The sequence below is a fragment of the Haliaeetus leucocephalus genome, unplaced genomic scaffold (assembly GCF_000737465.1).
Source record: "Haliaeetus leucocephalus isolate CR32 unplaced genomic scaffold, Haliaeetus_leucocephalus-4.0 Scaffold0, whole genome shotgun sequence".
NCBI lineage: Eukaryota > Metazoa > Chordata > Aves > Accipitriformes > Accipitridae > Haliaeetus > Haliaeetus leucocephalus.
Window position 1 is genome coordinate 358849 of NW_010972436.1, and position 11097 is coordinate 369945.

The following is an 11097-nucleotide window of genomic DNA, read 5'->3' on the forward strand; positions in this document are numbered from 1 at the left end:
CCCCGGCTGGGCCCCGCCCCCGACCGCCGTTTTCCCTCCCGTCCGCGCAGCTGGTGGGCTCGGACGGTGGGCTGCAGCAGCGGCTGGCGGAGGCGATCCTGCGGGAGAAGAAGAACTTCAAGATCAGCATGTGAGTGGGGGGGGGACAGCGGGACGCCCGGCCGCAGGCCCGCGGCGGGAGCGCACGGGGTCCCGCTGCCGCCCTGGCCGCGGGACGGAGCCGAAGCAGCGGCTGTGATGCGGGTTCACGGAAAGTTTCTGCTGCGGAAGGGCCCGCATGGAAACTGCCTATAAGTGCAGCTTCTCGCCAAGTGGCGGTGGTGGGAGCCGGAGGGTGCGGGCTTCAGAGAACGAGCTTGCTGTCGTGGGCACCGGAGGGCACTGCTGCACGGCACGGATGTGGCAAGCCTCTGCGGAAGGCAAACTGCTCAGTCTTCAGGGCACGCGGCTGGGGCGTGATTAGAAACGGGGGGTGGAAATAATTCTCGCGGTCGTCACGTTCACTATGCACCTACCATTGCCCTTTGGATGGTGCAGTGATGTTTGATACTAAATTGGAAGGGTATGAGAGGAGCACAGGTATTTTTTTGTCTCCTGTGAGACTGGCATATACAGGAATTAAACACCCGGGGACAAAATGGGACAAGTACAACGCTTGCAACTACTTGCAACCAAACAAGTTTTCCTGAAAGATGTCCTTTACTTTTGGAGCTTTTCACAGCCATTTTCTGGTTTGTATGCATGTACGTGCTTTTCCTCCTCAAGCTATTAAGACACATTTGCAATTTTAACTTTATCTGCATGACAAGTCCTGTCTTAAAAGCTCGATTAACTAACTTTTTACAGTATAATGTCCTTGACAGCTCTCTTGCCAAGACCAAATGAGTTTAGTCAGCTCTTCAGAAGGTGTTTGTGTTACTTCGCTGCTGTAAGCCAAGGTGATGCAGTAAAGGCAAACCCAAGCTAATGCTCTACTAGCCAGTTAGAGCAACTGTACTACTCTGATCATGGCGTCTTGGATGTTTGTGCTAAGTAATAGTAAGTTAATTACCCAATTTTCTGTGCAAATCCTGCAGCCTCTGCTGAGCTGTGGAGTGCCATGGCTAGATGGCTGCTGGTACTGCAGCTGGGTAACTACACAAAGGCATGGAAACTTAGGCTCATGCTACAGAGCAAGATAAGTCCCTGCACTAGTATCACTAAGGAAGCAGAAGTCTTTGACAGTTTTTTCCCCACTGTGTTGCTTTGGGATAATATACATTACAAAGAAACATGGTGTCTTGTCTGGCAAGTCTACCTGCCAGATACAGCTGTTAGGAGAAGAATTGCAGGGCTGGGGTTTTTGTGTCTCTTACCACTAGGAGGGGAAAAAAAAAAAAAAAGGCTTCTGCAGTGCATATCTGGAGGCTGCTGACACCATATAGTGATGTTGGTTTAAATGTAGTAGAATTCCAAATCATGGAGGCTTTTTTGGGTTTGTTGTTTTTTTTTTTTCACCCCTAGACAATGAGATCTGATACTACCCTTTCACCACAGCTTCTCCCTAATTTTCACCTTAAGTTTATAAACTTGTTTGTGTTGCAATGTGTCTTTCAAGCACACTTTGCTCCTATCTTGTGTTAGTTTCAGAATGTTTTTGTTAAATCGTACCTTTCTTATTTATAGGAAACAAAACACCTTTATTTGGAGACTGGCAGATAAAACTACGAACTGCATATGATTAATAGAAGGGAATGTGTACCGTGGTCTGTGGCTACTGGGGAAAACTGTTAAGTCCTTAAGATTTAGTTGGTAGAAGTAATATTCCCCAAGGAGACCAAAATCAGTGTTTCTTTTGGCTTCCAGAGAGCAAGTGGATTGTGAGAGAAACTGAAATTCTGGGATTTTTGTTTGTCCAATCTGTTTTTTGGGTGATCTTCCAAAAATATGGTGCTGATAATATTCTTCCCTGTGGAAGGCCCAGATTTGCACTACTGAAACCTGTTTTTTGTAGTGGGAAGAGACACAAAAAAATCCCCACCCTGTAATTCTTTTTTCCAACAGTTGTATCAGCAGTGGTGGTATTGTGTGGAAGGACACCTAAACTAACCTAGTAACTCATGACACAGTGAACGGGATAAAAGGGGGGTAAGGTATAATAGAAGCTCTTTCTGAGTTATAACTTTATCTATAAAGCTATACTAGTGATAAATTTCTGGTTTAAGGTTTTGCAAATAAAACACACCTTTCTGTTACATGGACACCCGAGAAGGTAGCCTCTCCTGTGTGAGCAGTATCTTTGGAATGTGACAGGAGAGCACTGGCACATTTTAATTGAAACTTGGCAGCAAAATATACTAGTAAAGCATTGGGGTTCACTTTGTTAGAAAGGACTGTTCTTAACAATTAAATAAAATGACTGTCGTACAGATCTGTGCAGAGAAAATGTTTCTGTGAGTCTTGTTATGCTCTAATAAGCTTCCCATTATAAACAGCCTTCTCTACCAAGTATCACTGTGGCTGTCAGCAGCTATGAGTAGGCCTAAGAGATGAGAATGCCACTTAAAGAATCACAAAGTCTCTTCAGTGCCTACGTGTTTAGTAATTAGCGTGCTTCCTGGTAACTTGCTACATGGTGAACTGCAATGGTTATGAGGTTATGGTTAAGTGGATACTGCCTTGCCAAGCTATTTGGTTAAACTGGCAAATTTATTATCTTTCAGTCACCTTGCTACATCCCTCCCCTTACCTCCAGAGAGGGATCACCTTCGGCCCAGGATAGATCTGGTTGCATTTATGATTGACATCAAGAGCAAATACAGGTAAAAGAAGGGTGAACATATGAAAGGGGAAACTGATATTCTTTCTTGGATTGATGGCTAAATCTACATTTTTACTGTGTCAGAATTGCTGAATAGTGGATTTCAAAGCCAAGACTCGCTGTGGTGGAACAGCTCAGTAATATATACAGTGTTTTTCTGGCCTCCAGCAATGGATTAGGACTGAACCGCTCTGTCCAATAACATGCCTGTTGTACACTAAGTTGCCATAGCAGAGGAGGCAGAATTTGTTCTTGGATCCAGATATGGGATGATACAAACCGGGCTTTGGAAAGATGCTGTCTGTAAAATTAGATGGAAATGATGGTGGTGCTGTTAAGTTCTGTAATATGCAGATGGCTGATGTGCGCTGCGTAGTGCTACCTGTTAACGAGCCAGGTGCTGCATCTGTGTTGCCAGTTCACTGATACTGCTGGTCAAGTGGGATCAGCACTATGGATGTCTGCAGGGATTGATCCCTTTTCTCTCATCTTGTGCTCGTCTTTGTAGCAGTGATATTTGTGTCCCCAGGCCATAAGTAAATACTTGCTAAGACACAAAAGTTAGCATTTTGTGACTTGCTTAACTTGTGACTGATGATCCTGGGCTCTAATTTACCAAAAATGACAGGCCCAGCTGCATACTTACTGCACAGATGGTGCTGCAGAAATGTGTGGACTAGCTCTTCTGAAAGAGCTGAAGCAGTGCTGAAGTCTTGTTGAATATTAATGAATTTGGATGCTTAGTGTCTGCAAATCATGGAGGACACCATTCAAACTAAGACTAACTGTTGAGTATGTTGCGGATTATTAAACAGCTGTGGGTATTGCAGAGGTCTCTGATGCCATGCTTTTAGCACAGAGCATAACTCTGCCAGCTCACAGATCAGCAGATGTTAACATCATTGGTTTTCTAATTGTGCTTCTGAAAGTTATTCCCTTTGTCCTTGTGCTGCACTGGTTTTACCTCCCTGTCCAACTGGATTGTCTGTGCTTTTCTTACAGCTTGAAGAATGTTGAAGTTTCCCTAGCGTATGTGGATGACAGCTTCTTCCTGGGGAAAGTATGCTTTCTTGTCACTGGGGGTATGTACAGCATCTGCCCTCTTCCTCCTCTCTGAGCAGCACAACTCACTATTACCTTCCTTAAAACAGGGTAGTGACTTAACTTGAAACAAAACAAAGGAAACCAGTGGCTTTGTCGAAAGCTTTGTTTAAATTATATCTGAACTCGTCTGCCTTTTTTTAATCGTTTTCTTAGATAAAACGTAGTTCTCTTATCTCATGTTCACTTGCTCTCTCCTTGTTTTTGCTAGTCAGACCTCTCTGTCCCTAATCCCTGAATATGATTTGTGTTACTGATGGGGTTTTTTTTGTGGCACTGCAGAAGTCTGTTCTATCTGCTCTTGCAGATATGTCTTAATGATGATCTTAATGAGCAGCAAGGAGCATATGGTACTGGGGTAATAAAATGAATCTAAGTGGGTGAGCTACTAAACTATTAAGTACAGTTTTAATACAAGACTGGTATCCCTGCCGTGTACTGCCTGGCCCTGTTGTGCCTCTAATCTCTTTCTCTCTCTCTCTTTTCTCTCTCCCTGCCTTGAGTGGAGAGGGTGCTTTCCTGCGTACCCTCCCTTCTTCAGCTCTGAGGAACTGGAGGGACCAGACTGTACTGCTCAGTGTTGGAACAGTGGTGCTGTGTCCCTGAAATCTGGGGGTCAGGAGGCCTAATTCTGGGTTGAGAAGGAGTCTTAGCATTGTCTTGTGCTATGGCTCTCGTGACGGAGTGAATTCCTTGGAGACATGACCACCCCATGATACCACATGAGCCAGGAGGGCTTCTGATTAGTGAGTGGAAGATTCTGCCCATGCTGATAGTGTACTGATCCCTTATCCAAAATGTTAATGTTACAGTACTCAGTAATGTGGCAATACTATTCCTGCTGTCAGTATTATGAAAGGCTTCTGTGCTAATTCCATTGGGAATCTTGTACCATTCTGTTTGTACTGCTTGCTGTTGCCTTACCTTCTATTGTGCTCTCAAAATTAGCTCTGGATCATTTGTGGATGTGGAATTTCCTGGTACTTTTCTTCACTGAATGTTGATTTATGGGGCTTGTAATGTGGGAAAACTTTTTCTGTAGTTGGCAGGGTGAATTACTGCAGCGTAGAGATGAACGCCATCCGGAACCTGGGAGAAGTCTACTGCAGCCCTGTGCTATTCTGTGAGCTGGAGGTAAGGTGCTTATTTGGTATCTGAAGGGATTTGTGAATTCCACTGCTCTCTGATCCTTAGGAGTGTCATTACATTAGCAATAAATATATGTACATGCGCTACTGTCTTGTGGAAGTGTGAGAGACCAGACTCTTTCTACAAGAGCAGTAGAGGTACAGGAGTCTGATAGTCCTTGAAATGAGTCTTCTAGATTACCTGCTCCTTCCTCATGCTACTTCAAAGGCTCAGGAAGCCAAGTCTAAATTAACAAAGACTTCTCTGATATACAAAGCTTTGGTACACTTGTTCCTTGAGGCATCTTCTTTTCCTGGGAGCCCCTGAGCTTTTATTTGCCATGTGACTCTCTTGCCTACGTAATGCTTCCTGTTAGCTGGGCTTTGTTGCTTCACAGACTGTTTTGCCATCTGATATGCTGCTCTTTCCAATTACCTGCTTGGTCTGAAAAGCTGGAGGGAGAGTTTGGCATTCAGCGGTAGCGCACTTAACTTTTCTGTGTACTCATCATTCCACCCTCAGAGACTGCTTCCCTACCAGCAGGTAGTATCTGTGCCTTTGGCAAGCCCTTCAGGGTTTTCGGCTGACAATGCTGTACCTTCCCTAACGTTAGGGGAGTAAATGGGCCTCTTCAGGATTTTCTGTAGCTAGCTGCTCTGAACCATACTTAATGTCTGCTCTGGTTCATTCTTTTATCACAGCTTAGCACTGCTTTTCTTCTTTTCTATTGGTTAAGTAATTTCTCCATTTTGTTTCCAGGTGGAAGGGTCACAAGTTGCCACTGCTCAGCGACTTCTCCGGATGTTAGAGATCTGTGCTGGTCACGTACCAGGAGTTTCTGCCTTGTCCTTTAGCTCACTGATGAGAAACTGTGCTGATGACTAGCTTCTCATTGTGAGAATTCAGCCACATTCATCAGTTTTTTCACTTCAGGCATTCAAGCTGCTGCAGTTGGAATCACATTGGGAAGCTTTTTTTGCCTGACTTGTCATGACCACTCATCCAGAGCTGTTCCTAGTTGCTAGTCTCTCAAGAAAAGCTTGATTTGTGTTCAGTGGATAACATAGGTGCTGGGAGGAGGGCAGTTTGAATTGGGAATTCCTGTCCATTATTACATCCGAATCCCATTTCATGATCAAGTTTGAGTTTTACCCACTTTGCCAGTGGCCAGGAGCTACATGTTTTACTGAGAGAATACTGGAAGAACGGGCCACTATCCCAAATGCTGCATGTCATGATTGAGTATCTTCATTTCAGTGTCACCAGAGTACTAGAGAAGAGACAGCAGGCTCCTGCTTCCTTTCAGTTGAAATACAGCACCTTAGACTAATGTGAAACCTGACTGCCAGGTTTTGTCTCCCCACCAAGAGAATAATGGGGAAGAAAGGCTGTCCTGCAGCTTCTAGATAGACTGCACTTGGTAGTTAGTGATTCAGCTGTGTGAGCATCTGCCCAGTGAAGGGCTTAGTATTTCCATGCCTGATACCTAATTGGGGAGGAAGGGACTAAAAAAGATAATCTAGCACTTTAGCTTTCTTTTAGACCTTTAGAGAAAAAGGCTCCATCTATCAAGCCCAGGATGACCCTAGCAACCCAGGCTCCGGGGCTGACCAGAGGTGAAACACAGCAGACTGGACTATAGCAATGTACAGAAAACACATGTCTCTTGCAAGTTGGGCATATGCTGTGTATAATCCTTTAACTAACAAGTTCTTACCAGTAGTAATGCATGCCTTATTCTTACTGCAAGTCAGTAGTGTGTTTTGGAGTTCTAAGTTAATAAAGTGTTTACTATTTAAGAATTAGTTGCATGCTCTTTGTTTAGGTGTGTGGCACGGGTTCTAAAACCTATGAACACTTGCCCCAGTTGGCCCTGGCAGCAAGGCTGGTCCTTGCTGGCAGTTTGCACTTTTTCGGTGGTGGGCTGCAGTCAAGCTTTCAGCCACGTGGTGGTGGCAAAAGCTTTCTGAATGTAATCCTTCCTGCATACTGAGTTGTGTCACCTCCAAAATACAGTGTTTCTTGAAATGCTGGGATGTTTCTTACCCAGAATTGCATGCCAGGTAGAAATGAAGCCTAGAGAGAATGTGTTAAGCTCCCCTCTGGTTTAATTTATTTAATCCCTAATAGTCTGCTTCAGTGTTCCTAGGTGCAGAGCTCTAGCTGCCTGTGCTGTTTCACTTAGCTTGTTTCTGACATCTGTCTGTGAGCAGGAAAAAGCAGAAAGCAGCACTGCAGGCTTAATCAGCTGTGAGTGTTGGCAGTCCTTGCGAAGAGCTCAGCAAGGCACAAAGCCTGTATCCTTGCTCAGAGGACACACAAATCCTAGCTCCAGTTGTACTGTTGCTGGCGGGGGAGGGCTAAGTTGTTTGTCAGCTGGAACAAAAGGAGCTAAACCATTCAGTTGTGTCACAGTGCCCAAAAGGGCTGGACTCTGGCTAAAACCCAAAGGAGAAAGATATGTGCAAGCTCATGGCCATGTACGAAGGATTGGAAGCTTAATGGGAATGCCCTACTTTTCAGCTAGCTTTGTGATCCTGAAGGTACTAGCCAGGACTTTGCCACCAGAGAGGGGCAATCATGCTGAGAAACAAGTTTCTCTGTTGGTTATGCTGTCTCAGTCTTGCTCTCGCTTTGGGTCCCTCAAAATAAATGAGACCATGGTTTAGAATAGACTGGTTTCGATTTGCTCTTGATGTGCAGGTGCAGGCTGGGGGAGGGAAGGAAGGGCTGCGGCATGAAGTGAGCCAGTCTTTCGTGTCCTCCACAACTGCTGTAAGGTAAGGAGGCTCTTCTGTCTCCTAGGTTGCTCTCCAGTTGCTTCTAATAACTATTGGATTCGGGTAAAATCCCTTCAGCCTTGAGTAATTTCACTGTGCTTTCTTAACTGGTGAAAATAAAACTTTCTTTGGTTCACCCAGAATGCTTTGTAGCAACCGACACATGCTATTGTCCATTCCTGTACCTTCAAACTGTTTTTTTTTCCACTGCTGTGTTTCAGATGCAGTATTTCTTTCCTTCTACTACTTTCAAAGAAGAAAAATGCTGTTTGTACTTCCTACAGGTGGCCGAATCCCAGCTGGTACAAAATAAAATCTCGTTCCTTAAGAGCAGCATCTTGCTTCACCTTGGGGCAAATATTTTTTTTACTCTTGGGAAAAAGTCTTTACTAGAACTGGCAGGGGAAGTAGAGCGTATCTAAGAATATGACACTGTGTCTCAGGTCCATCACGTTTTACAACCAAAAGTATTTGGGACACATCTAAAGCGACAGCTTCAACTGTGTAAATACCTCTAGGAACTGTCAGCTATTAGTTTAGACAGGCCATAACACAGCCCCTACCAGAGAAGACAAGGCAGCTGAGGGTATCTTTCATCTGGATGGAGCAGCCAGGGCTAATGTTTGATGAAGTCTTGTGAAAGTAGTACTTGGATTGGGATCAGAGGCAGGGAAGGCCTGAAGCTGAATTAAGGCTAGTGACTCAGGTTCTGTTGTGTTTAAACATTGCAAAACAGCTTGCCAAGCTGGCTGAAATCTAAACTAGCAAATATTTTGGAGTTACTTGCTTTCTCTTCCTCTCTCTGTTACCTCAGTTCCCTACCCTTGTGGAGATTTACAAAGAGAAATCCCCCTCTCTGTGGTAAAAGTACCCATGAGCATTGCTGGTTTGACTGTTTCAGTTTGTGGATGTGTTTTTGTTTGTCAGCAAAATTAGTGTAAAAACAGTTTAATTAGCATAGAAGACCTTGCACCAGTTGCAGTGGTGTAAGCTTTGGTCATGCAGTGCTTTTCTTTGGGTGGAACTGAATGAGGCTGTAATAAGGTCTCTTCTGCTATGGCAGGTTGACCCACAGGATTTTGCCTTCAGTCCCGTCACTTGAAGATTTTGTGTCCTCAGCCTGCTAGCCGAGCTGCTCACAGAGGTGCTCTGTGAGAGATTTCAGCACAAATCAGCTTGGTTGGCATTACTTTTTGGGATTATAGCTCTCTGCTGGCCCAGGTTTTCCAAGGGAAGGGGTCTTTTGCTGGCTTCGCCACACCAGCAGTTAAATCAGACCAACTTTTAAGCGTGATAAGACTTGATATGCTCAGTCTGTACTAACAGGAGAAAAAGTCTTTGTGCTGATACGCCTCTAGTAAAAGATCTCTCTGTCCTGGAACAAAGATCAGAGATAAATCCAGCCCTGGGGCTGTCCCTCCAAACCTTGAAACTGGTGGGAGAGGTTTAGAATCAAGGCCACCTCTAATATTTGCTTTGGAGACTGGTTAAAACTGAATGTCTGCTTGCCAAGACCTGTAGTTTGAAGGGGCTGGCTGGGTTAGGTCAGCGGTGGCACTCAGCAGCTGTGGTCACGCTGTAAGATCTGCTTGGTAGCTCTCATCATGACCACTGTCCACAGCAGTGGTGGACAAGAAGGGATTCCTCCTCTGCTGCCTGGAGCTGACCTGCAGAGCTGTGGCAGAGGTACCTGCTCTGCTGGCAAAAGCAAGGGAGACACTTTCTCCTGTGGGGTTTTTAACTTGTCTTGATTTTGCAGGAGCACTGGGCTTTGCTCTGGCCAGATTCCAGCTGCTCTGTCTCCATTCAGCTGGCTCAGATCCCCTGGCAGTCTCCTCTGCACACTGAGTGTTCTCCACATCCCACCCAAAAAGCTGGTGTGCAATGTTGCTGTGGGCTGCTGAATAACTGCCACTTTCCATTCAGTGGCCAGCTGTCCTTCACTGGTGGGGAAAAGTGATTTATATGCAAGAGAAAGCAATAGCTGGCACAGCCCAGAGCTGGGAGCCAGAAATGCTGGACTTGTTTCGCCTCTGTGGCTGATTTCTTGCATTACCCTGGGCACGTGTCTTAAAATGCACTGTGCCTCGCTTGCTCTGCCTCTACAGCAGGAGCTGCATCCACTGGAGGGGTGTGATGAGGGTGAATTAACATTGCTTTGGGGTCACAAATCTGGAATTGGGTGGAAACATTTGGAAGAAACCATTTTTTCCTAATTAGCAGAGTTTGATTTTTACCTAAGTTCTGGGGGAGGAGGGTTTGCTGGCACCTGCTTGCCAGGCACCTGCTGAGATCGGCTGTGTTTTGTGCTGCTTACCTGCCTGACTGCTGCAGGCAGGGAGGCTGCCTGAAACTGGGCTGCGATCCTTCTCATAAGGCATTGCGGCATGGTTGGGGTTTGTTGTGAACTGGAACAAAACCACCCTCTGAAACGCTGAAATTCCCCGCACAGTTCAATTATCCTTGAGTTGGCCGGTGGGAGAAATCAAAGTCTCTGGATCTCTTCCTCACCGTTAAATATTAATACGGCGTGGCAATGCTAGGCAGGATGGCATCCCCTCGGGTCGCCTCTGTGCAGGAGGGGCTGTCTTGGCTGTGAAGAACCAGTGTGCGGGAGACGTTGGGTGCAGGGGACTCGGGAGTGATGTGACTTGCTCAGACTCCTTGGCAGCTGAGTAGCGCGGGCTCCCGGCCCGTGCTGGGCCACGTTTCCCTTGCCACAGGCTTCTTCTGCAGGAGCTGACATGTGCCGTGATGCCGACATCCCTTGTGCCCCTCGAGCTCGCCGTGTGGTGGGGTGTTCTGCGAGGAGCCAGGAAAGGCGCCGTGCCCGTCCCCCCGCCTCCTTCACTGAGGGAAGTCAGCGGTGTGTGAAAGAGAGCCCGTGTTTTACATACGCGCAGGCTGCTTCCCCGCCACCGGCCCAGGTGCAGCTGCAGGCTGGGTGCGAGAGCCCCGGGGGCTCTGCGCGTCACGGGAAGGAGCACCGAGGTGGGGTGAGGACAAAAACAAAGAAAGAAGCCACCTCCCCTTGGGAAACCTGGCCCTGGTGTGCAGGGGCTGCTCCATCCTCCAGGTCCTGCCACCCTCTCTGCCCTACAACCAGCTGTGCCAGGGCCAGCTGAAGTGCCCGTACTCTAGAGTGGTCCCCATGCAGGAGCGAGGCAGAGGCATGCTGGTGAGCACTTGGAAAGACCTAAAAAGCCCAGCTGGCCCTAAACAAGCTAAGGAGGCTTCACCCATTTTCTGGCAGCACGGAGTATTTTCCTTTCCTGTCCTCCCATGGAA

The 11097-nt window shown here is 46.5% G+C and overlaps 1 protein-coding gene across 4 annotated transcripts in view; it reads left to right on the forward strand.

The window, feature by feature from the left end:
* The window catches only part of CENPM (centromere protein M), a 7872-nt gene extending 214 nt beyond the window's left edge, over positions 1 to 7658 (forward strand). Inside the window, exons 2-7 of one of the 4 annotated variants that reach the window (XM_010576493.1) lie at positions 51 to 130; positions 2703 to 2801; positions 3803 to 3882; positions 4944 to 5035; positions 5789 to 5923; positions 7179 to 7658. In XM_010576493.1, coding sequence (XP_010574795.1) covers positions 51 to 130; positions 2703 to 2801; positions 3803 to 3882; positions 4944 to 5035; positions 5789 to 5914 — 477 coding nt within the window. In that variant the 3' untranslated portion in view covers positions 5915 to 5923; positions 7179 to 7658. Of the gene's footprint in view, positions 1 to 50; positions 131 to 2702; positions 2802 to 3802; positions 4282 to 4442; positions 4596 to 4943; positions 5036 to 5788 lie in introns of those variants that run through there. The other 3 variants (XM_010575672.1, XR_775057.1, XM_010577310.1) reach the window with 3 other exon arrangements.
* Positions 7659 to 11097: the final 3439 nt, after the last annotated feature.